The following is a 22,959-nucleotide window of genomic DNA, read 5'->3' on the forward strand; positions in this document are numbered from 1 at the left end:
ATATTTTTCAGATTTGCTGATTAATAAATTGATGATTGATAGATTGATAATCAATAGATTGATAATTGATAGATTGATGATCAATAGATTGATAATCAATAGATTGAGAAACTGATTACTTCAGAATCATTTCTTCTAGAACTGCTTCATTGACATCTATTATATCTGTATTTGTGAATAAATCTCTAGATATTGCATGATCAATATATCTCTTCAATTCTTGATTCTTAAGAGCTTGATTGATCTGAGTTCTCTTCTCCCTGTTTTTCTTTCATTCAGATGACTTCCTTGATGAATTGAGATAGTAGCACTGAGTGTATCAATGACAGGCTCTGTAGATGCAGTTTTTAAATATCACTGATCTTTCATTAAGAGTAGTGAAGTTCATAGATTTATCTTCTTTGAGAATACTCATTTCTCTATATCATTTCTTGAAGTTCTTAACTAACTCTATCAAAGATATGACATCTTTATCATGTTGAACATTCTTTATTCATGCTTGTACATATTCTGTATTAATAGCTAGATTTATATTTAAGAAGTCTTTCTTCAAGTTGAACTGTTTAGCTATATTTATCTCTTTGATATCATCTTCAATGAGTGATCAGTCATTTAATCACTTCTCTATATCTCTGTTTTTCAGTGCTTTGCAGAGATCATGATATCAGGTTCTCACATTATCTTGATAGTCTGCAGTTATGAGTGAGAGATAATCTCTTAATAAACAGATAATCTTCTTCACATCATCATTCTTGCTGCATACATGTCATAGCTCTGTGACATTCACTGTTCTTCATATGACATCTCATATCTTTGTCATACCTTCATTCATTTTTTCATATTTCATATATTTGATTTTTCACACAGTGATCTTGATATCATATGCTATCTTAGCCTCCGCGGTGGCTTCTTCTGAACACTCAGGTTTCAGAGATTCTTCTAGTTCAGAGAAGATATCAGGTTTATCAAGATTGATGAAGTCTGATATCTTCTTGTTCTTTGCATATTCTAGCATATGCTTGTACCAAAGTTTCCAATCTTCAGAAACACTAAGGTGTACAGTTGCACTAGACATTGTCTTGTCTGTCATATCAGTCAAGTATTTCAGATAGATATGATCAGAATTCAGGGTGTATAACAGTCAATTATATTGGAATGTATATGAGTGAGAATCTATCATCTCAGTTTGAATGATAGTTATCAGTTTGAATGAGAATTGGGATTAGTGTATGATATAATGGTCAAGTATTTTAAACCATATACAAATGAGAAACAATCATCTCAGTTTGAATGATTGTTATCAGTTCAAATGAGAATTGGGATCAGTGTATCACACTTCTCTTCAGATGCTGCTTACTGGGAATCAGGTATAACAGTCAAGTAGATCAGACTGTATATGAATGAGGATCAATTGTCTCAGTTCAAATGATTGTTGTCAAATTTGAATGAGGATTGGGATTGTGATGTATCATGCTTCTCTTCAGATGCTGCTTACCGGGCTCATAACTGTCGGATTGAGTGTCACGGATGAATATGTTGAAGACATATGAATCTTATCTGTATCAAGATCTGCTTGTTATATTATCTGTACACTATCTAATATATCTATTTCATACAAAAGATAGAGCTATTTATAGTAAAATATATGTGTGAGCCAAGAGAGCTAGCATAAGCGAGTATTAGATGAGTGTTGTAGTAAGCTGATGATGATGAGAAATATTGTAGTAATACGATGTTGATGGCGTTCAGTAGTGTATAACCTCTTTTTCCTGACACTATGAGCTTAGTAAAAGATACCTGTTGTGTCTGATTAATAGTAGCACAGTAGAGTAGAGGGTGCAGGCACTGGAGGAATTGAGTTAACACAAGAAAAGACAAGATCAAACTGTTATTATAAATATATAGCCTGGCCAGAGCTGCAGCTAAATCAAAAGTGATGGTACTTGATCAATCGGGGGGATCTATGCCCTCCCAGAATGACTCTGTCTCTTTTATGTATCCTGTATTCTCCAACGGCTGCTCCCACTCCGCTCGATGCGATTCCGCTATAGCCATATATGGCCCCAAAGTCTCATCCAGTTTCTCTTTGGGAGTCCCCGGAAAATGAACCAGGAGATCGCCAGGATGTACCTGGAGATGTGAAGGGGAGTCTGGATTCAGGTCTAGTCCGTTTGGTGCTCTCATGTAGGCATTGAACCAGCGCAGCGGACAGTATACAGTGGATCGGCGGAAGTAATCATTCTCCTTTATAAGGTTACCCATTGCTGACTGGTCAAACCAGCGGAGTTCGACGTTTGGGTTGTAGATTGGGTAGGCGGTTGTGGCAGTAAGCAATTGCACAGACCATGGGTGCACGCGGATCAGAAAGACACCGCTGTTCATTCCGTTCCAATCCTTGGAGAGAAGAAGATGGACGTGCGGCAAATGCGGCGGAGGTAAGAAGGTCTCCAGTGGCATGTTGGGATTCATGAGTACAGTGTCGGCATCGAAGTAGCTGGGGGTCAATTATCAATCATTTGCAAATAAGAACACCGGTTCTTGATGGGAACAAACAGGGGGTCGCAAACTCACAGCAGCCACTCCAGTCGATCATCCACAGGCTTTTGTAACTCCTGTAGTAGAACTGATAGAATGATGGCCATTTTGTTCCAAAAACCATCAAGAACTGGAGCCTGTAGTTTAAATAGAGGATATCCTAATCGGCGGCTGTGTTCTTCATGCGTCTTTAACGCCCTCTCGTAGACCGGGTTGTTTCCCCATAGCATTGTCACTTTACCAACTTTTGGTTGGACATGATGCTTAACGGGGCTTGCTATGGCTTGATACTTAACGGGGTTCGCTATGGCTTGATACTTAACGGGGCTCCCTATGAGTTCTAGTCAGTCCTATCCCAATGGATATACAAGTCTCTCCCCCCTCCCTCTCTAGGATGCAATAATTAAAAGGAATGAAATGAACACATCACACGATAGTTCAAAAATAATTTGAACAACCAAAAAAAGGCAAAAAAGACCAGAGCTACACGTAGGCCAAGTTTTAGCCCAGTGTGCAGGCTTTGAGTATGATAATGCAGTCGCCATCGCCGAATTTGTTGAGGATGTGCCATCACTTTTCGCTCTTGCTTGGTGGCTGGCCAGACAGGGACGTCTGCGCAGTGCGTAAGTGCGCAGTATGTCAAAAATATAAAAAAAATAATAATATTAGAGAAATCCTCCAAACGTGGGTTTGAAAACAATCCATAAATAAAGAAATCACCATTCTGCGAAGGTGAACGGGTTTAAAATCCTCCCTACACCCGGTGGGATCGGCTCATCAACATCATGGGTTGGGGTAAATATCGACGTCAAGTGCTTGAATCACCAGCCAATTATTTCAGTTCGGTCAAGCTGAAACAAAAGACTTTGAGTTACGCTTAGGTACGTATGGACATTGTACGCTATAGCCTTACAAGCTAATATCGTTACCGCTGGAAAATGTTTCACATGTATGTATGTATAGTACATACATGTACGTTGTCTGTAAGGTTTTGTCACTCTACCGTGTGAAACTATGCACCAGCACCTTTTGGTCGAATATTTTTTTCTAACATCACCCGGTTTAGGTCAGCTTTGGGACATGGAAACACTAGGGGGGAATTTTTTAGGGGGAAAAAAAGAAAAAGAACAAAGAAAAATGGAATAAAAGGGGGTTGAATAGGAGTGCTCTTTTAACGGAGTGTGACGCGCGCCTAATAATAATAATAATCATTAAGCTTTTTATGCGAGCCAGCTATGGAACAGGTTCCACATTTACACTGGAACCAAGGAGAGTCAAATTACACTAGTCCCAAAGCAGTTTGGTTTATGCAGTGCTTATTGTAGTTAATTAGTATGATTCCACTCAATATTATAAGAGAATAATACGAGAAGTTTCATTAACTTGAAGAAAACATAGAAAGAATATAGAGAGAGTATTATTTTGAGAAAAAGGCGTGAGAAAATAGGGGTAAATGGGTGCATTTAACTATCATTCAGCTCTTAACTTCTGCTAAAGACCAAGTCTCGTATTGGAGTATAGAGTTTTCTCTAACACGCTTAGACAAAGATAAGATTGATAGACGGGGTAGCTACAATATATCGTACCAAAACTTATATTATTGAAGAAATTAAATGTACATACATGTACTCCGTACACCAGGCAGGTATGAACAAGGCGCATGTATGTACAAGTATATAGCTAGAGAGAACAAATCTGGCCAAAGTCAAAGAGTGCGACAGAGAAGAATATTCTCGAGAATGGCCGTCACGACAAAATGAAATGAAGGAAATACTGAGAAGGAAGAAAGGGTATATAGAAAGTAAAGAATCAACAGGGTGAACAAAAAGCCTTCATCCATGTTTAGTCGCAGCCAATTCACTTGATGGTACATTTCTATTCCCTGACCAAAAAGACGGGGATTTGTATTGCCCCTCTTTGGTATGGATGATTGTTGAAAACGGCTACATCATTCTTGCTCGCCTTGCGTCGCCGCTAGTGCCAAAGCCCGATCGCAGCAAATATGGCAATGCCGCCCACCCCGAGTCAAGCCCCCCTGGATAAACCGTAGATCTAGATTGCGGAGAGCTTGTTGGGGCACCTGAGCCGGTCTCCGAGACCTGCGATGCGGTTGAAGAGGGCTGCGCGGAAGAAGAAAAAGAAGAAATAGAAGACGAAGATGCAGATGTAGCAGTAGCCGCGGTGACGAATAGGCTAGAGTCTGAGGAGGGGAGTTGTATCGTGATGGGTTGCGCCAACATGGTGATAGGCCCTGTGACCTGCGTGCTTGAGTCTGCTGTCTTTTGGCGAACGGTGACGATTGTGGTGCCTGTAAACAGTTTGTGCCTTGTGCATCCGGCGTATATTGCCGTGCCGTTTTCCATGAGCGCAGTCATGTACTCGTAATCCCTATTAAAAGCGAGGGTCAATAAATTACCAAAATCGTATTTTCAAAGGGGAAAAAATGGCTCATACTCTCTATCACACGTATGAGAGGCAACACACCGCAATGGTTACTGATCGTTCGATATTCACATCGGCAGAGGTGGATCCCAGGGGACAGTAGCCCAGGCTATACACCGTGTCCGCTGTTTCCCTCCCATGCCTATTGAACCCCGAAGGAAAACACGATCGATCCGCATTGTTAGACGTAGTAGCATTTTGCACCGTAGGCCCTCCGGAACAAGATTTGCCGCCGAAGGCTCGTACGTCCACGAGCTCGAGCAAGACGCTGGGGGGGGGGGGGGGGAGGTGAAGGCCGTTGTCAGAGCAATTTGGGTGGTTGGGCCTTGAGAGGCAATCTTGAAAATGAGATCTCTGCTTGGAAATTCCCGTCGATGGGATATACATACAATTCAGTAATAGAACCTTGGTGTAGGTCTGGTATATGCCATGTCCTCGGCCAGACAATGAGAGACACACGCAGCGGGATAAGGAGCTGGAAGGATATAAAACAAAAGGGGCGGAGGCCGTTGAGGGTCAGCTCGGAGTAGAGATTACTACGGTGGCTTAAGTCGAGTCGGGCGCTAAGTAGGCTCTAGCAGCGACATGGAATCAAAAGCACTGCTTATTGCTCAAACAGTGGACAAGAATAATATTAGAGCTGCCAATCTGGCACTGCTCATTTTGCAGCAAAATACTCCGGACTATGATTTTAAGTGGCATTTATGTAAGTACATGTACATTAGCAGGGAATAAATGAAACGAAAATAAACGAAAATGAAACCCAAATCTAGCGTCTCTTCGCGCGTTCGTGAGTACGAATGAAAAATAAAACTGAAAACTGACCTAACCGCCCAGTAATCTGCAAATCCAAACAATCCAGCTCAACCCTGAAAACTCAAAAGAAAATTAAAGCCCATCCATCTAGTCAATAAATATGCCAGCCATACCGAGTCCCACTGAAGAAAAGAAAATGAACGAAATGAAGAATGAATGCATGGAGGTACTGGTACAGAGGCAGGAGTCTATGAGAAACCAGCGAACACGGTCGAAGCAAATGAAACCAGGGGGTTAAAAAAGGATATCGACTCGAAAAAGGGTTATGGGGGGATCAAGCGTGGCAAAAGTACAACGTAACAAGAAAACAGGAAAATCTATCTAACGATCCTGAGGAATTGCTGATAATGGGAATAAACAGAACAGATTGGGGGGGTCCAAGAAACGATGGGAAAACAATTCATCAAATGAAGGGAGAAATGCACAGAAAGGTAAATAAGAGGAGGAAGAAGGATCCATCCTATGGGGTCGCAGCGGTGAACCGGTATCGCGAGACGTGGCCTTCATCCAGCGCAACTTCAACAGTTTGGTCTTTGGGTATCATTTCATGCTGCAAATCCCAACCAGCGCGACGGCAGAGCTCGGAGACCACAACGTCGCATTCACCGAGCATGTTAATATCAAAATCAATGTGGGACACCGGCTATTAGGTACGGGAACGCGTCAGCAAGATTGATCGCGATATTTATTATAGCGGCAGGTAGCTTGTCTTATCAGAAATACTTACATCACGAGAAATGAAAATTTGAGGAACATGGCGAGGTAGAATGCCTGGAACTTCGGCAACTGGTGCCACTTTCAGCGATGTTCCAATGACAATAACGAGGTCCGCTAGATCACGATCGTGACCAATAAGACGCTTCGAGAATGCGCTCGGAAGATCTTCACCGAAGAATGTGATATCAGGCTTGCTGGAGTGTTAGGAAATGGAAAAAATGGACTTTAGTTGTTATGGCAGTGAACGGAACCTACCTTCATCACACCAGGCGTGGGAATATCATAGTCTTCATCATCCGAGCTGTCGTCAAAATCCTTTCTTCTACGATCTTTTGCCTGGGATCCATTTGAGCTGCGCTTTCGTTTCATTCCGCAAGGCCGAGCTGCGAGCAGCTTTTTGCAGGCAGTACATTCAGGAAGTGCTCCCTTTCGGACATGTTCGAAGATTTGCTCACCCGGGACCTGGTACTTGCACTTGACGCAGGATGCTGTCGCGAAAGAGCCATGACATTGTATTAAATTCTCAGGCAGAATCCCCGCATTTGCTTCCAAGTTGTCAATATTTTGGGTGAAGTTCGTTAATAGTTTCCCTTTATCCTGAAGGAGACGGATAAAAGCATGCGTTGGAGAAAACTTCTTCTCTGTCGGAAGAATGTCCTTTGCAATGGAGTAGAAGATATTGGGGTCCTCGTGGAAGAGGCGTATATCGAAAACTTCCTGCGGGTCGGTCAAACCCAGATACTCCAACTTTGAATACAAGCCGGTATCTTTCGAACGGAAGTCGGGAATACCGAGACTGGTAGATATCTAGGAGCCTGGATATCAGTATTATTTTATTCTTCCTTCCCTGAATAACATAACCAAGTTGCTTACACCTGCTCCAGTTAGGACGATGATGTTTTTTGATTTTTTCAGCAGCTCAACTGCGTCATCAATCGTATTGTACTGTGATAGCTTCACGCGCCGTGAGTATTCGCGCGAAATTCCGATAATTAGTAAGGGATGATAAGCCCTGTCTGGTGCGCCTTCAAGAAACGAGGGCGGCATGATCCCAAACGCAGTGCAGAGTTTCTTCGCGGTAATGGTTCCTCGCCCTATTGTCTCTTCCGCGAAAGCAGCCTTTCCGATTTCATGCAGACGCCTGCGAAAGGCAGCCGCCTCCTCTAGAGTGCACGCATCAGGGACTGGAGTACCGTTTAATCAGTATTTGCTTTGTTTTTCTTGAATGAACGGGCGATTAAAGGACGCGTGCCGGGGCGCAAGGGGAACATTTCTCTTACCATCGCGCAGCTGTTCATCGCGGACAAACTGTAACGAATCTTCATAAAACGACTCAGTCTCCCAGTTATCTTCGGAGTCGTCAGAGTCCCCTGAGGCATAAGAATCGCCGTCCTCCGTGTCGAACTCGGGCTGTGACACGTCCTCGCTGGCGTCAGGGGCGCCTGCTGATATCACCCCGTCCTCTGTGGCTACGTCGACCACCTTCACTACTGCAGATTTCAAAGAAAGCTCCTCGTTCGGTAGCACTGGCGCGACATCCATCTCGGGACGAAGGACAAGACCCAACCAGTAGTAAGCTCCGCTCCGGTAGCTTACATTGGTAGAAGGTTGTTAGCGATTAGGTGTCGGGAAAAAGGCCCTGGTCTCGCAGTTTGGCACGCGGCAGCTAGGCGCGAGGTATTAATAATATCTCCGAGGCTCGGAGGTTTATGATAATCCGGCTCCATCGCCCCTAAAGGCGACGAACAAAGGGGCAAATCCCGAGCGTTCAAATATATCCTAGGTATGGTATGGATATAAAAAACTATTATGTTAATACCATACATCATGATGATTAAAGTGCTCATGAGGGCATGATTTAATTTCTCATGAAGGTAGTCTAGTTTGTATTTTTCTGTATCTAGTATTTTCTATTCCCCTAACCAGGCGGAAATGTGACCTGGTCCATTATTTCTGCTGTAATTGGTATCATGAAAATGTGGACATGGAAGACATCACAGGATCCTTTCTTCTCCTTTCTATTTACTCCTTTCTCTTTGGTGGGGATTCATGAATCTGTCATTTTGTGATCTTCGCCCTGGACATTATCATCGTCATCATCTGAACCGTCACTTTCGTCTTCCCACTCTCCGCCCACGTCTTCGCCATCATCGCTGTCACTAACATCGCCCAGCTGGGTTTGGAGATCTTGGACGAGTTCCTCAGCGTGTTCCTTTAGCTTCACATCCTCATATTCTACTAGCTCGTAAAGTTTCAAACTCTGTTTTAGCCAACTTCGGCTGGAGCGTAATGTAGCCTGTCGTAGTTCAGATTCTGATAGGTCGCTCTTATTGGGGGGAAGCTTTTCGCCCTTTCCTAGCAAATATAGACACCATCCTCCCAAATACCACATCTCAACGCTATGGTCGTCTTCAAGGGCCATTCTTTCTAGCACTTCGAGCGCCTCAATTTCCATCTGGGCTTCCATCAATAGTCTAGAAAGGCTTATCCGTGTGGGAAAGTCTGGCACCAAGGGACTTTCTGGAGGTAGATCTTTCCATAACTCAAGGCTTCTCGACAACGCAGCTCGGGCGTCATCGTGTCGGAGCTGTGATATTCTAACCGAAGCCAATGTTTGTAGGCATTCTGGGGAATCGGGGGCAACTAAAAGAGCCTCCGTAACCAACGATTCGCATCGAGCTTCCGCGTCCTCTTCCCATCTGATTGAAAAGCTTCGATTCAGCATTCGGCATTTTCTAAAAAAAAATTAATTTGGATAAACAGCGAACTCACGATAGATCGGTCATGTATATTTCTACCACTCCGCATAAAGCATGTGCTAGCTTTTTCTTCTTCTCTTGCGCAGCCAACGCATCGTCTGTCTTGCTGCTTTGCTCTAACGACTGTATGTTCCGTCTCAAAGTTGCGACACCTTTTTCGAACCAGTTTACACTATCCTTGCCACCGGCCTCGTTCAATTGCGCAAGCCATAAGAATTTCTCTGCGCCTCCTCCTTCAGACTCAGAAATTTCCCCGTTCGGATCTAGAGCCACTGCTCGCATGAAGTGTTCCCGCGCGGCATCAATCTCTCCCAGCTCAACATATATTTCGCCGATCAGGTTCAGGCCTAATAACACATTGGAAGATCCGGTTGAAGCGATATCCAACCCGCGTTGCGCAAGAGGAAGAGCGGCCTCCGGCTGCCCCGTTTGGAGGAGAACGGTGGCTTGGTCGAAGAAAATTGCGGGATCTTCAATCATTTTCCTCGGGGCAGACCGGTTGGCACCAAGGCCAGATTTTACTCTTTTCTTCGAAGATTTGTTTGAGGGTCGCGTTTTGGCCATATGGATATATATCGGCTATATTCTAGTTAAATAATAATAAGTAAAAAGGAGAAAAGTACGCTTAGGGAAATTATTGTTTGAAATAAATTGATTTTTATTTCTCGGTGTTGGGATGAATTGGGTTTGTCAGTTCCTGGCAACTTTTCTTCTGGAGTTTGCTCTGTTTGCATGTGGAAACGGAACTTGATTAAATATCATCGCGGTGAGAGCTTCAGGGTAAAGAACAACGGTAAAATACCCCCTCAGCCCATGCTGAAAAATCCAGATTTCGTTTTGAATAGCACATTGCAGAGACATTACTTGTTAACACCGCTAGAAACTCGCGTTTGATTGCTTTGAAAGTATTTATTCCGGAAAAGGGGATCAAACCATCAAACGACCAAGCCTAGTTAACCCCTCTCCCTCCTACGTGCTTCACCATTGAAGCAAGGGCATTATGGGCATCGAAGATCAGCAAGAAGAGAGGGAGACCCTCAAGTCGATTTTTCCAGATGAAATTACAGGTATTCTAATACAACCACTGCCTGCCTTGCCTCCGTTGCCACGGCGCGCTGGGAACTAACATATTATCATACAGATATATCTGATACCGCATATCGAATATCGATAACCTTGGATGTTACCTCCCAAGGGGACGATGACCAAGAGCCTCCCGTTCTCATCCTGCAAGTTTCATATCCACCACAATATCCCGATGTCGCACCGGACCTCGACCTCTCCGCGCCTCCTAATGCACCCAAACACCCCCACTTTGATATCCAAGAAGACCGGGCCCGCCTCCTGGAGTCGCTGCAGTCCACCATTGAAGAAAATATGGGAATGGCAATGATTTTTACTATTGTGGATATGTTGAAAGAGGGTGCCGAGCTTCTTATATCCGAGCGACAGGCAGCCATTCAAGCCTTAAAGGAAATGGAGTCTGCGAAGGCAGAGGAGGAGGAGAATCGCAAATTTCACGGCACGGCTGTGACACGCGAGTCGTTTTTGGAGTGGAGAGATAGGTTCCGGAAGGAGATGGAGGAACTTGAACGGAGGAAACAGGAAGAAAAGGAAGCGGATGAGAAGAAGAAGAAGGTTGCTGGCAAGGACGAGAAAAAGCTTACTGGCAAGGAACTTTGGGAGAGGGGCCTGGCTGGTAAAGTGGATTATGATGAAGACTATGTTGATTCCATACCTACAGATATGGAAAAGCTACAATTGGTGTCGTGACATTTCATTCCTAATATACCTTTCCTTTCGTATAAATATAATGGATTTTGAGTTGATTGCAGGGCGCTTGGAAGTTCATGATATTAAGAGTAAAATATCTCCTGTCATTCAAGCACAAATAGAAAATATCACACATATGTTCTTTCTTCGGCTGCGGAGTGGTATTTGCAGCAGGCATTGATGATGATGCTACTGCCCTGATGGCCCTTTGGCGTGCTTGTATCACTCCTCTCTTGCATATTTCGCCTCATACGAGCCGACGATGCATACTGCACATCTGCGCCTTTACCGAATTTCTCATTATAAGCATCGATTCGATGTTTGCCATGAGCCATATATCCGGGTCAGATTATTCTGCTGTAAGGTTGGGCTTCAAGCCACACTCAATTATCATCACGATTAGGGGTGCTTGTCTTTTTGCTCAGTCGCACTATCTTCTTCACTTCCTTCAGCAGTGATATCCTTTGCTTCATCCTTGGATCCACCAACCTCAGCAGCCCCAATGTCAGATTCTGACTGTGCTAACCGGTGCATCCTCATTTCCTCCCTTTCCTTTTCTGCAAGTTCCCGCTCCTTCAGCACGACCTCCCACATCTTTTCCGCAAGCTCTTTAGTCTTCTCGTCCTCATACTGAATCGTTTTTATGGTATAATCAAGTGACTCAGTAACGGTTAACGCCCATGGAGTCCCATCGTGCTGCTCCACAATACAATCCCACTCATCCTCCTGCTGCGCTAGATAAACATCATCCTCCAACTTATCCCGTTGAAGGATCTTCTTCCACCGCGAGTCTAATTTGCTCCTCAATGCGCGACTCAAGCTTGGAGGCTCTGGCTTTTTGATCCGAAGGAATGGAAACCCACGCGCAGTAGCAAGAACAGGAACATGGCGGGGCCCATTGATTTGTAGCCTTGGTCGCGATAAAATCGGTTGGGTATCCGGGTGTGGACGGAGAGCTTCTGGGCGTCTCCTTGCTCTGCCTTCTGCTCTTTTCCTTAATGCGCGCGTGTTGCGGTTTTCAGGACGGTGTTGGGCACGTTGAATTTCGCGGGATTTGTGGATATTGACTTTGAGATCCAGCGCGCGCTGAACGATTGACTCAAGGCGGCCAATACTTTCTGGGTTTGCTTGGGCGCATGAATGGAGCAAGTCTAATGCCTTGCGTGAGTTTAAAAGTTTAAAAGTTAGTGTCTGAAAGATTCCACCAGGCCTTGGTGATGGCTAACCTCGTAGCCTGCCTTCAAAGCATTGACAATCTGGCTGGGACTTTGCAAGCCTTTATACTTGTGAAAATTTGATTTTATTAAACCTTGGATTTCCGCAGGTTGGAGGTTAATTAAACGCAGGCGGGCGGATTGGGACAGGAGGGCATGGTAGAGCGAAAGACCTAGAGTAGCTATGAGTTTGGGCATTCGATCACATATCCACTGTAGGAGAACCTACATGCTAGTCTATGGGCGCCCGAGCTCTTTGGTAACAAAAACCGGGGCATTCGAAAAATCTGAGTTCTCCGTTGGCTTTACTTAAATATCTCCTAAAATTGTTTCGAGAAACTCGGATGAAGATATTCATAGTCACGTGATTTGATATCAGTTCCAACTATTGGTACGCTTGAAACATTCCCCAGTTGTATAGAATAAGCTGGAGACTTGCATGAGGCAATTGCTTATAGGTCGTAGGGTAGGAAAGTATAGCATGTTCATAGTCTGTAAACTAGAAGTTTATGCCCGGTCATACAACTTAGTTACGCTAAAGTCCTTAAAATGAGGAGATGTAGAACGCTTCAGAGCCTAAAGCAAAAAGAAGAAAAGGAAAAAGCGCCAAAGCAATACCCCCGTCACGTCATAATGAGGAGGCATCTCCACAAGAAAAAAGAAACCATTTAGAAGTTAGATCCTTCAGGAGGTTGAGGGATCTTCTTATTTTCCGGTTGAGCCATGAATCTAGGGAATTAGTTAGTAAATAGACTGAAAGCCATTTCTTTGCTTATATTGCTTGCCTTCTAATCTCCAGCAGAATGGTTTCCATCGTGAACTCCCTCTTCCATACAGTAAGGCGGGGTAACTTCGTCAGATCGACCTATTGACTGTTAGCATAACGTTGGTTGGTTTTCAAATAGGACATCACAACTTACTTTACCGTTTCGGGGATCGACACACGGAAGGTTCACCTTGGAAACAAAATTTATCGTGGGTGGAGAATCGGGGTAATTTTCGCCGCATTTGATATTGACACTGTATATCCGGTTCTCATGCACACTCTATTTCACCAGATGTTAAGCCGAGTTGCAAGCAATTGCTGGGGTGGGGGAATTGTGCTCACATGAGGGGGTCCTAGAATGGTCCCATTCCAATTTGTCATTGTGACGTCGTCTCCATTCGCTAAACCATAGGAACATGCTTCTACTCAGAAAGAAGTTGAATATAATTAGCATGGGGCTTGAAATTGTTCTAACTGGTAGACCAACAGGAGAACATACCTGCACCACGCCCTTTCTCTCCATTTTCAAGCTCTTCCAGGAGACGGAAGCTTCGAGGTACGACGGCGGACATGTTGGAAAACGATATGAGGAATCAGTGAGGTGTTATATCAAAAGCAGAGAGAGTATGGCAGTAAAGAAGGGGTTCGAGGTTGTCGCATGCTCGTCTATATATAAAAGTTTACCTAGGTAGGCTGAGAGGTAGAGTTAGACTCAGCGCGGGACACGTGCTGCGTCATCTCATGTGACTTCGGCCACGCTATCTACTAGCCTAGGTACCTCCCTAGGTAACTTACCTAAGGTAGTTAACTAGTTAACTAACTTATTAGTAGATATGATTAGGTAAGCAAACATGTCTTGCTCTCTAGCTAGGTGGACAAAATGCGAGATGGCCACAGTATAAACATCCCGAACATCCAGGTGCTTACCTCTGTTTCTATGATATTTAGGTGTTTGCCCGTTTCAACTATCTTTTATCTCTAACTAAACTAGTTGTTCTTCTTTACCGATGCCATATGTGGCCTGATCTTAAAGTTCTTCTGTGACTGAAACCTTAGCCTGTTCCTGCTGAGGTTGAGACGGACCGCGCCGATGACGCTGAGTGCAGTTTGATATCTGACATGACCTCCCATATCCTGCAGACGGAACTCTCAAATTTGATACAGGAGTCGAAACGGAAGAATGCAAATCTAAAAAATGTAATAATCTAACTTCCGTATTTTCAAGATGAGAGCTGCTTACATTTTGTCCAGGCAGCGGAGCAGTCCTTGACAGAGCTCAAGGGCTTACCATCAACTTCGGAAACCCAACTGGCAGCAGGTTTGCTTAAACGCTAGAAATACAGATTGATCCATATATGCTAACTTTCCAAGAGATTTAATTCGGAAGCCCCATTTCGTAAAGCCCTTTGTGATTGCTTGCCAGACTCGCCATGGCCGGCTTGCCGCAATTGGGGTGGTCTGCATCCAGAGATTGGTGGCATCTCGGGCACTGCCGCCAGAACTCCTCAGAGATGTCCTTGACGGGCTTCATGAAACAACAAACCTAGGTAATCCTTGCTCCTATTTGATAGCTGTTGTGCTAGTGCTAAGGCCATGACAGGTCTCGATGTCCAACTTAAGGTTTTGCAAACTCTAGGGTCATTATTTCAGTATTATGCGATAGATTTGAATGGACCGCTTCTCGCTAGTACTTTGGAAATATGTTCCACTCTCCAGAATAGCAAAACATCATCTGTTGCGAACACAGCGGCCGCTACAATGCAGCAGCTCGTGGTGTCTATCTTCGACAAGGTTTCGAAAACGGATGGTATGTCAACTGGTTGTCTCCACGGTCGAATTTTTATATTAATTTTGTTACTGACATTTTCGAAGCTATGCCAGACGCTGTTATTAGCTCGGCTGTAACAGTATATGACCAGCAGATCCATATATCTTCGGCAAGCCATGACGCTTTAAGGGTAAATTATGATTTGCAATGGAGCAAATATGAGTTTCATTACTAACCCTTTTTCATAGATTTTGGATGACCTCTGCCGCTTGATAGAAGGAGAAAAGTTGGAGTTCCTCAACATCAATTCACTTTCCAAGATTTTCGTGCTTGAATTGATTGAGAGTATTCTTGTCAACAACGGTCATGTTTTTGCCAAACATCCAGAGCAAGTTCAGGTTCTCCGTAACCGGTTGATGCCGTTGACCGTGAGACATCTTTCCGAGAGGTATAGCTTTCCTCTAACGGTTCGCGTGGCTAGAATATTGCTCCTTCTACTCAGGGAATATCTACCCCAATTAATATCAGAGTGCGAAATGGCACTAGGGCTTCTAATTCATTCACTTGACACTGATGCTGCGGTACCCTGGAAACGTGTTCTTTGTATGGAAATCTTCAGAGGGTTGTATTCCGACCCTGGGCTTGTCAGACTTATTTACACACTATTCGACAGCGAAGAAGGTCGCAGAAATATCGTCCGCGATCACATGGCTTGCTTGGTGAGACTGGCGTCCGAAAAGCCATCCCTTATTGGCGTTAGTCACCGATCGACTTTGCCAACGGGTACATCGACCTCAAGAAATACGATGGATGAACAAGTTGCGCTTGAGGCTGTTGCTGTCGCTGGCGTCATTGGAGGCCCATCCGCAAGAGAGAGCGCGTGTGGTATTAGTAGCCAGTGGAGTCTTGTTCGGGCGCCATATATCGAAACTCTAGACAAGATAGACGCGCCAATGCCTCCTGAAACATATATTTACAGCCTTGTCCTCAACTGTATCAGTGCGTTTTCGGAGAGCGTTGCAAAGTATATCCTTCCCTTAACGGTATCTGAATCCAAAAGCAAACGGAAACATCGAGCTTCGATCTCGAATAAAGAAGGCGACGGATCTGAACTTCAGCGTAGAAGTTCCAGTGGAGCCTCGAAGAAATTATCTGTTCCTCTAAACCCGTTGGAGCTCAAATCTCATCCCCAGATTGATGGCATTCAGGCTATCGCTAGCATGATCGACACCTGCTGGCCTGCTATTCTCGCCACATGTTCCACATTTCTCTATGCCTCGTTAGACGGGGAATTTTACCACAATCTCGTCCGATCTTTTCAGAAGCTAACCCATGTTGCTGGACTTCTAAGGTTATCTACGCCACGAGATGCCTTTCTCACTACGCTTGGGAAGGCAGCTGTTCCAGCCGATCTTGGTATCATCAGCATGCCACTCAATTCTCCTGGCACAGACTCCCAGAATGCCCAGACTGCCCAATCACCCATGCCGAAGTCCCCAATGGCCACGGACTCGTTGACTTCGGTAATTGAAAACACTGCCGCTACTCTTAGCACTCGTAATCTGTTGTGTTTACGAGCTTTACTGAATCTTGGAATTGCGCTAGGGCCAACCCTAGATCAAGCTGCATGGTCAATAATTCTCGAAACACTGCAACATGCAGAACTAATAATCAGCGTTTCGACCGTGGCTACCTCAAAGCCTACATCTGCAAACAATAGAAGCGACGTGAATGCACCACTTACCCCAGAGCCATCCAAATCCAACCTTGGTACCGAAATAATGGCGGTTGAAGCAGCAGCATCTAAAATGTTTGAGAGCACTGGAGAGTACCCCAATACTTCGTTTAAAAACCTTTTGACTGCTCTTTTACGCCTTTCTGAAAAGACTGATAATGGCATACCCGGTGTTACACGTGAACATCACACCGGACTGCCGCAATCTCCCCCATCCTCCAAGGTACCAGGGCGGATACATCAGAACAAACGCACTATTTCTATAACCCTGGGGAAATCGAGGATACAGGATGACGAGTTGAAATTCGTACTAGCCAAAGTGAACGAATTGGCAAAGTCGAATATTGAACGGCTAGTTCTCCCCGACGATGAGGAAGGAATTTGGCACACTTTGGTTGGGGATCTCGTCTCTATTACTCAAAATGCCCAAATTAAGCAGTCCCTACGTTCAAATGCAAGTCATGTTCTTGACAGCCTTGTGTTCCACTCCATCAAACTCGGAAACTTCGATGATCCGGCCAAACGGAATCAGGTCCAACTTCGCGGATTGCGCGCGTTGAAAATTCAGATCTCGACATTATATAAGTCTAATCTGGGCTCAAAGTCTTCTCAACGTACGTCCGATTTCGAAGTTCACGAGATTGCTCTTGAGACTCTAAAATTGATTCTCGAAGAATGTGGAGAGTCATTGATTGCGGGATGGGACCTGGTTTTTGACTTGATATCGAGTGTGTTTGATGATAGCGGGCTAATGTCAGGGGAGAGGGACGAACCCGCCTCGTCTAATCATGTTCACAAGAGTCAGAGAATTTTAAACGTCAAGTCCGCAAGACTCGTCAGAACAGCTTACAGCTCACTGCAGCTTGTCGCTTCCGATTTCCTTAGTTTACTATCGTCCCCTTGTCTCTTAGAGCTAGTTAGGGCATTCTCGAACTTCGCGTCACAGGTGGAAGATTTCAACATCTCCCTTACTTCTACTACCTCGTTTTGGAACCTCTCTGATTTTCTACGAAGCCAGATCGACAAGTTTTCCATCGAAAGTCATATAGAAGTCGATTCTAACGAGGAGATATTGACCACATTAGCTAAAAATTCAGATCTCCTGATTTCAAGGAACTCATTATGGCTACTTCTTCTGTTACGAATTGTCGATTTAAGCACAGATAATCGCGCAGAGATTCGTAATACTGCAATCCAGACCGCGCTGCGCATTTTTGATGCTTATGGCCACCAACTCCCGCCAAAGGCCTGGCATTTATGTCTGAATAAGGTTCTATTTGTTATGGCAGAGTCGGTACAGAAGGAAGTTCTGATGGCGTCGCAGGCCTCAAAGTTCCCTGACTCAGGGGAGATGAAAGCATTGGTCGAAACCGCTGTGATTTTGACGAAAGGACTGTCCAATTTAATTGCCGCGTATTTTGACACCATCGCACAGCATGAGGACTTTGCTCAATCATGGAAGCGACTACTAGATTTCTTCGATGCGATAATCAATATCAAACTCCTTGAGTTAGATGAATCGGTCTTTTCGAGCTTTTCGGAGGTCCTCTCACGAACGCGGGGCTACGAACAGATCAGCGTGGAATCTTTAGAGTCTGCGTGGGCTGTCTGGGTCAATGGTAACCCAATTACACGAGACGAACAGCCTGATTTAGCCGTGCAAAATCAAAATGCTTTGCTAGCCTATCTAAAAACCTTTAAGCAACTCTATCAACTCCTGAAGGACAGATTAACCGAAGGACATATTCATCAAGTGCTTAACAACTTACGAATCGCCGTTTGGGGTTCAGTGTCCTCACGATATACCCCGGATGTGGACCACCTGTCAGAACTGCAATCGCTCGCTATGGAATGCTTGAAGACAATATGCTCTGAAAGAGCTTCTTCTCAACCTGCACTTGTTACATGCCTTGCGGAGTTTTCCGATTGTGCGTTGACAAAATGGTCTGAAGGTCAAGATAGCCGAAGGCCAACATTCGTGGCATTCTCGAAGTCCGCAATGCGACTGCTTGGTTGGTATATTGCAGAATATGGGATTATCACGGATATTTTCTCGGACGGTACTTTAGTGAGAGCGCTTGAGCGTCTCTCCAACCAAATAGCTCATAAATATAATTGGAATGGAAGAGATCGTGGACCTGCCCTCTGGAGAGTGGGAACATCCGTTTCGCTCGATATTCTCCAGGTTGCTGTTCCCTATGTTGAGAAAGAACATGCCAATTCCAGCGAAGACGAACTTGTTCGTTTCTGGAACTGCGTTGTGGACATTTCAAAAGGGATCGTTTCTGCCCACGGTTACGAAAAATTGAACATTCAGTCCCACGAAATTTACGAAGATGAAGAATTTGACATAACAGCTTTCTCCCGCCTCCGTGACATCGTGATACCATCGCTTGGTTCACTTCTAATCCCGGATAAAACACGGCGTGACTTCGCCTGCGCGCTTTTCCACTCGTCCTTTGTCTACCCAGCACAGAATTCGGACCTACCCCGAGGAACACTCGCAAGAGAACCGCTGCGGGATTTATATAAAATTCGTATGGGACGTACATATGATCCGCCTCCAATCCCCCGATCAAAGATGGCCTACGTGATGATGGACTCATTATTTGACCTTGTATCAGTGCGCTCCAACAATTGTCCTTCCCACAAACAATCGGTATCGGCGTCTCCGTCGAAAGTTTCACGTCAGGACGCAACAAGTCCCTATATATTCCTCGCTAAATCCGTATCCCCGTATCTAATCCTACGTTGTGCAATATCTCTGAAATCCTACATCGCAGATCAGCCACTGCGTGGGCTCATGCCCCAACCTACACCGGCACGAAAGGAATTGCTATGGCTGCTACGTCGGCTCGTCGAGCTGCGAAGCGAACCGGCTGCGATCCCCGACGCGGGTCCTGTTGTACCGTTAGAGGGGGAAAGAGGTGGTGGTAATTCAGCGATGTACAAGAAGCATCTAGGCTGGGTGTATCCGCTCGTGGTGAAGGCGATGGGAGTTGCTGGGAAGGAGAGTGAGAATAGCAGCGTTTTGGACGCGCTGCAGAAGGTGTTGGCGACTATTTCGCGAGATCAACTTGGTGGTAGTGACGAAGATGAGGAGGAGGAGGAGGAGGACGATAGGGATGATTGATTCGCTGACTACATTAAAAATGCAGCTCAAATGGGGGTGCTAACAGTTAAACAAAACAACATAAAACTGTATGTACTTTCCCATACTAAGATTATTGCAGTGGTTACAAAGTGATCAATGGCGTGCTGTGATCGAGGAATTGAAGTACGTGCCTTCTTCCACTTAATCAGTTGTTTGCTAAGCTGGGTTTAGTTTTATTTTACGTATCATAGCATTTTTTTTTTCTTTTTTTTTTTTTTTTTTCGCCGTTGTCCAGTTCTTGTCGTCAATGGGAGGATATAAAATTTCATTGAGGTAGTTATGACCCGTTGCATTGTGTTAGTATGCGGCGTAGAGAGGTTAGCTAGCTTGATAGTATGAACCGAATAATCTATGGATTATCATAATTCATGATACACAATGTGGTTGTCCATACAGAACCAAATAAACAAGGAACAGGGCCAAAGCCCATGACCACTACGCCAATAAGTCAAGCGGCTTCCGCCGCGTACGATCGAACAATCCTTACACCCGTTTCATCCTCGCTTCTTTCCATCCACCCTCAATTACACCTGGGCCGCGACCTGCTGCTTTCCAAACGATGCCGTCTGCATATCTTTTGTTGGGCCCGCTGAGGTAGTAGGTTCGCCCTGGAGCTGTTTCTGTTGAGCAATTTGCTGCTGTGCAACTTCAGGGGTCAAGCCAATTTCAGGAGCTTGGCGGTATAGAACGATTTCAGATTGTTTGAAATATCGACGGGCATCTAGAAAAATCCCTTGTTAGCGATTGATCCCGATGACAGATTATTCCCATTTAGATTGCTAGTATGAGCGCGCTGAAGCCCCGCATATAGGGGCAAAGTGTAAATTATCGTGGGGTTAAAGGTTGTTGGCCTCTGCGCAGTGAATTGTGCATCTGGCTAGCCAAACCAGAGTTTAAGGGATACAGAGGACGTGGCTCGCTGTGAGGGAGGTGAGGGAAGAGTGATTTTTTCTACGTGGGCCTGGGGTGAAACAACTAAACGTGAAGGCCAAATTGGAACAGGCAGGTCCCCATTGCAGAGAACAGCTAATTGAATCATTCAGCTGAGCCGCGTAGTTGCTCTTTAAGAAGGGATACTTTTCACCTGCCAATGATAAAAGCTTATCAAGAAAGCTGGGTTTGGGGGATGGGGTTGGATGACGACGGAGGGTCCGAAGTGATCCCAACCAAAGCAGCCTAAGCACGAAGTCGATAACTCACCTTCGTCGATAAGTACCAAGCTAAGATAGTATCGGGTCGAATACTTCTTATTCACATCACGGAACGTCGGAGTCAAATCGAAACCGCCTAGGAACAATCGAATGGGTATCGTTTCTCCTATTCGCGCGGCAATAGTATATGTTAGCCTGATCTATATGTAGCACCATTTCAACGGTCAAACGAAAGCTATGTGGAATATATCAATAGGCCAAGGGGGTTATCAGCCATACCTCTTGATGGAGAGCCGTCCATAATCTACCAAGACCGGGTTGATTGTTAGCCAAGGTCATATAACTACCCGATTTTCCAACTGGGATATCTCGCAGGAATAGGAGCCCCGCTTTTGGTAAAGGAGAATTTAACATTACCTCAAACCGCACCAGCGTTTCGCTTTCATTGTACTGATTCGGCGGTGATCCAGTGGTTTCGCGGCGGATAATCGACAATTCCATATGTTTTATTTTCAGCCTCACGAGCAAGAAGTATATTCTCCCCACAATGACATCCTTGAGATGGTATTTCGATTTTGAATACTCAAACTCGATGTGCAAACAATCCTCAATCCCCACGTCCATTTTGATAGGGCTATTGGTCTCTGGAGGCATGCGGTACGAATAAACCCAAATATCTTTTTCCCGCACAACATCCGCTATTCGCCGGGAAACCGTCACCCGGACAAAGTATCGCAGCTTCACATTAATGCCGTTGTAAGATTCGTATTGTTTTTCAACGTTTTTGAAGTTGAAAGGGAATGTCTGTGGGTGTTGTAACTCGCCGGGGGCGGCAAGCTCTTGACCGAGGGAGAGAAATTCGTAGTGGTTACCTCGATCGAAAAACATCTCTAAACAATTCTCGTTACATTAATTAGTAAAAAAAGATATTTAATTAAACAGATATAAAAGGTAGAGGGACTGGCGCATGTCTGTCATACCAATTGTTCCGATAAATTGGACCTTGATGCCCGTGTGCTCTAATCGTTTCCCATCCTTAGGCCGCACCGTTACTGCTCCCTTCACGGATTCGCCATCCATATACAATGGTGCCTTCTCCCTCCTGTTCTTGTCCAGCTTGATATCGACAGTTTCTCGTTCATCGCTATCCTCCAAGACGACGTCGATATCGACAGGGGTGGAAAAGAAGAACGACGACATGACGCCGGAGGAAGGATGGTGGGTATATAAGTCGAGTCGTAGGGTAATGCCAGGTATTAGTGCGCGAAGTTATCTATAGAAACAACAGTCAATTGCCGGTTTGTTATACATATCACTGTTATAAGGCGCTGTTTTGCGTTGGATTGTTTATCCCGCATTGTTGCGGGCTCGTGGCGATGAAGCTTATCCAGCAGCCTGCCAGCAGGCCTGATTATATAATCTCATGACGCTCTCTCTTCATTTAATATTCATTATTGTTCATTCACACAATCCATCGACAAAGCAAACCTTCAGCACAATTCACCGCAGTTGACTCTGAGGATGGTCGCGCCGCTCACTGGCACTAGAGAATAAGGCTCGTCAAGATATATCAATTTTGATGCTGGTTGAGCCATCTAAGTAAATATACCATGTATCCGCAAGCTTGTGGTTGTGATGCGTTTTACCTACTCAAGCGAATCTAGCTGCCCCTAATGAGTTTCCAAGCTCGAACCCGGAACAATTGCAATGGTTGACTGCCCTGACCGCCGTTGCCTCCAAGAATATTGTTTAGTGCCAGCAAGATACACCAGGCACCCGCCAAGACGTGTTCAGCAATTTGATTGTCTCTTCTCATTTTCCTGGGTAACTCCCTGGAAATTCATACCCAGTCGAACAGCCAATCCCGCGTCGGATACTCCAGACATGGGGATATCGAGCTATTTTGAACCCTCGAATTGGGAGATGCAAATCTAAAACGGAGACGAGCATTCGGGGCTGGCTATGGCTTAGTGATGCCATTCTGGTGTCGTTCTCCAAATGAAATTGATAGCAAATAAACTTGCCTGGCCCATCATCCATTTGGGTGCGAGAAACCATGAGCCAGAATTGAGAATAATCCCCGATGGCGGGGAGCCACGGGATGCGATAGGGGTGCAAGGAATACAGCA

General features: G+C 44.9%; 10 protein-coding genes across 10 annotated transcripts; 2 read left to right on the top strand and 8 right to left on the bottom strand.

The window, feature by feature from the left end:
• Positions 1-859: 859 nt before the first annotated feature.
• BDCG_17147 (uncharacterized protein) lies at positions 860-1,075 on the bottom strand (the record flags this gene model as incomplete). The annotated part of the gene is made up of 1 exon (XM_045426297.1): positions 860-1,075. The coding sequence occupies one exon, from the start codon at positions 1,073-1,075 to the stop codon at positions 860-862; it is 216 nt and encodes a 71-aa protein (XP_045281314.1).
• An 872-nt stretch (positions 1,076-1,947) lies between these two features.
• BDCG_05576 (galactosyl transferase GMA12/MNN10 family protein) lies at positions 1,948-2,989 on the bottom strand (the record flags this gene model as incomplete). Its single annotated transcript, XM_045421270.1, has 3 exons — positions 2,961-2,989; positions 2,572-2,866; positions 1,948-2,494 (listed from the first exon to the last, which is right to left on the bottom strand). Exons 2-3 carry the CDS (start codon positions 2,763-2,765, stop codon positions 1,948-1,950), a joined length of 741 nt encoding a protein of 246 aa, XP_045277188.1. The 5' UTR covers positions 2,766-2,866; positions 2,961-2,989.
• Positions 2,990-4,478: 1,489 nt separating this feature from the next.
• On the bottom strand, positions 4,479-5,156 carry BDCG_05577 (uncharacterized protein; the record flags this gene model as incomplete). The annotated part of the gene is made up of 2 exons (XM_045421271.1): positions 4,479-4,923; positions 5,050-5,156. The coding sequence occupies 2 exons, from the start codon at positions 5,154-5,156 to the stop codon at positions 4,479-4,481; spliced, it is 552 nt and encodes a 183-aa protein (XP_045277189.1).
• Positions 5,157-6,253: 1,097 nt separating this feature from the next.
• Positions 6,254-8,052, bottom strand: BDCG_05578 (NAD-dependent histone deacetylase SIR2; the record flags this gene model as incomplete). Its single annotated transcript, XM_045421272.1, has 5 exons — positions 6,254-6,436; positions 6,521-6,700; positions 6,766-7,317; positions 7,384-7,694; positions 7,791-8,052. The coding sequence occupies 5 exons, from the start codon at positions 8,050-8,052 to the stop codon at positions 6,254-6,256; spliced, it is 1,488 nt and encodes a 495-aa protein (XP_045277190.1).
• A 186-nt stretch (positions 8,053-8,238) lies between these two features.
• BDCG_05579 (NAD-dependent histone deacetylase SIR2) lies at positions 8,239-10,241 on the bottom strand. Its single transcript, XM_045421273.1, has 2 exons — positions 9,283-10,241; positions 8,239-9,209 (listed from the first exon to the last, which is right to left on the bottom strand). Exons 1-2 carry the CDS (start codon positions 9,831-9,833, stop codon positions 8,558-8,560), a joined length of 1,203 nt encoding a protein of 400 aa, XP_045277191.1. The 5' UTR covers positions 9,834-10,241; the 3' UTR covers positions 8,239-8,557.
• On the top strand, positions 9,987-12,709 carry BDCG_05580 (RWD domain-containing protein). The gene is made up of 2 exons (XM_045421274.1): positions 9,987-10,336; positions 10,411-12,709. Exons 1-2 carry the CDS (start codon positions 10,270-10,272, stop codon positions 11,040-11,042), a joined length of 699 nt encoding a protein of 232 aa, XP_045277192.1. The 5' UTR covers positions 9,987-10,269; the 3' UTR covers positions 11,043-12,709.
• BDCG_05581 (DNA repair protein) lies at positions 11,442-12,534 on the bottom strand (the record flags this gene model as incomplete). The annotated part of the gene is made up of 3 exons (XM_045421275.1): positions 11,442-12,200; positions 12,269-12,429; positions 12,486-12,534. The coding sequence occupies 3 exons, from the start codon at positions 12,532-12,534 to the stop codon at positions 11,442-11,444; spliced, it is 969 nt and encodes a 322-aa protein (XP_045277193.1).
• A 319-nt stretch (positions 12,710-13,028) lies between the features above and the next one.
• Positions 13,029-13,594, bottom strand: BDCG_05582 (ubiquitin-conjugating enzyme variant MMS2; the record flags this gene model as incomplete). Its single annotated transcript, XM_045421276.1, has 4 exons — positions 13,029-13,121; positions 13,177-13,302; positions 13,365-13,444; positions 13,522-13,594. The coding sequence occupies 4 exons, from the start codon at positions 13,592-13,594 to the stop codon at positions 13,029-13,031; spliced, it is 372 nt and encodes a 123-aa protein (XP_045277194.1).
• A 304-nt stretch (positions 13,595-13,898) lies between these two features.
• BDCG_05583 (endosomal peripheral membrane protein) lies at positions 13,899-20,161 on the top strand. The gene is made up of 6 exons (XM_045421277.1): positions 13,899-14,219; positions 14,274-14,340; positions 14,396-14,569; positions 14,623-14,829; positions 14,895-14,980; positions 15,039-20,161. The coding sequence occupies exons 1-6, from the start codon at positions 14,142-14,144 to the stop codon at positions 19,656-19,658; spliced, it is 5,232 nt and encodes a 1,743-aa protein (XP_045277195.1). The 5' UTR covers positions 13,899-14,141; the 3' UTR covers positions 19,659-20,161.
• On the bottom strand, positions 19,878-22,237 carry BDCG_05584 (vacuolar protein sorting-associated protein 26). The gene is made up of 5 exons (XM_045421278.1): positions 21,811-22,237; positions 21,248-21,720; positions 21,110-21,134; positions 20,880-20,996; positions 19,878-20,400 (listed from the first exon to the last, which is right to left on the bottom strand). Exons 1-5 carry the CDS (start codon positions 22,028-22,030, stop codon positions 20,204-20,206), a joined length of 1,032 nt encoding a protein of 343 aa, XP_045277196.1. The 5' UTR covers positions 22,031-22,237; the 3' UTR covers positions 19,878-20,203.
• Between the last annotated feature and the right edge of the window lie 722 nt (positions 22,238-22,959).

This window comes from Blastomyces dermatitidis (genome assembly GCF_000003525.1).
Source record: "Blastomyces dermatitidis ER-3 genomic scaffold supercont1.5, whole genome shotgun sequence".
Taxonomy (NCBI): domain Eukaryota; kingdom Fungi; phylum Ascomycota; class Eurotiomycetes; order Onygenales; family Ajellomycetaceae; genus Blastomyces; species Blastomyces dermatitidis.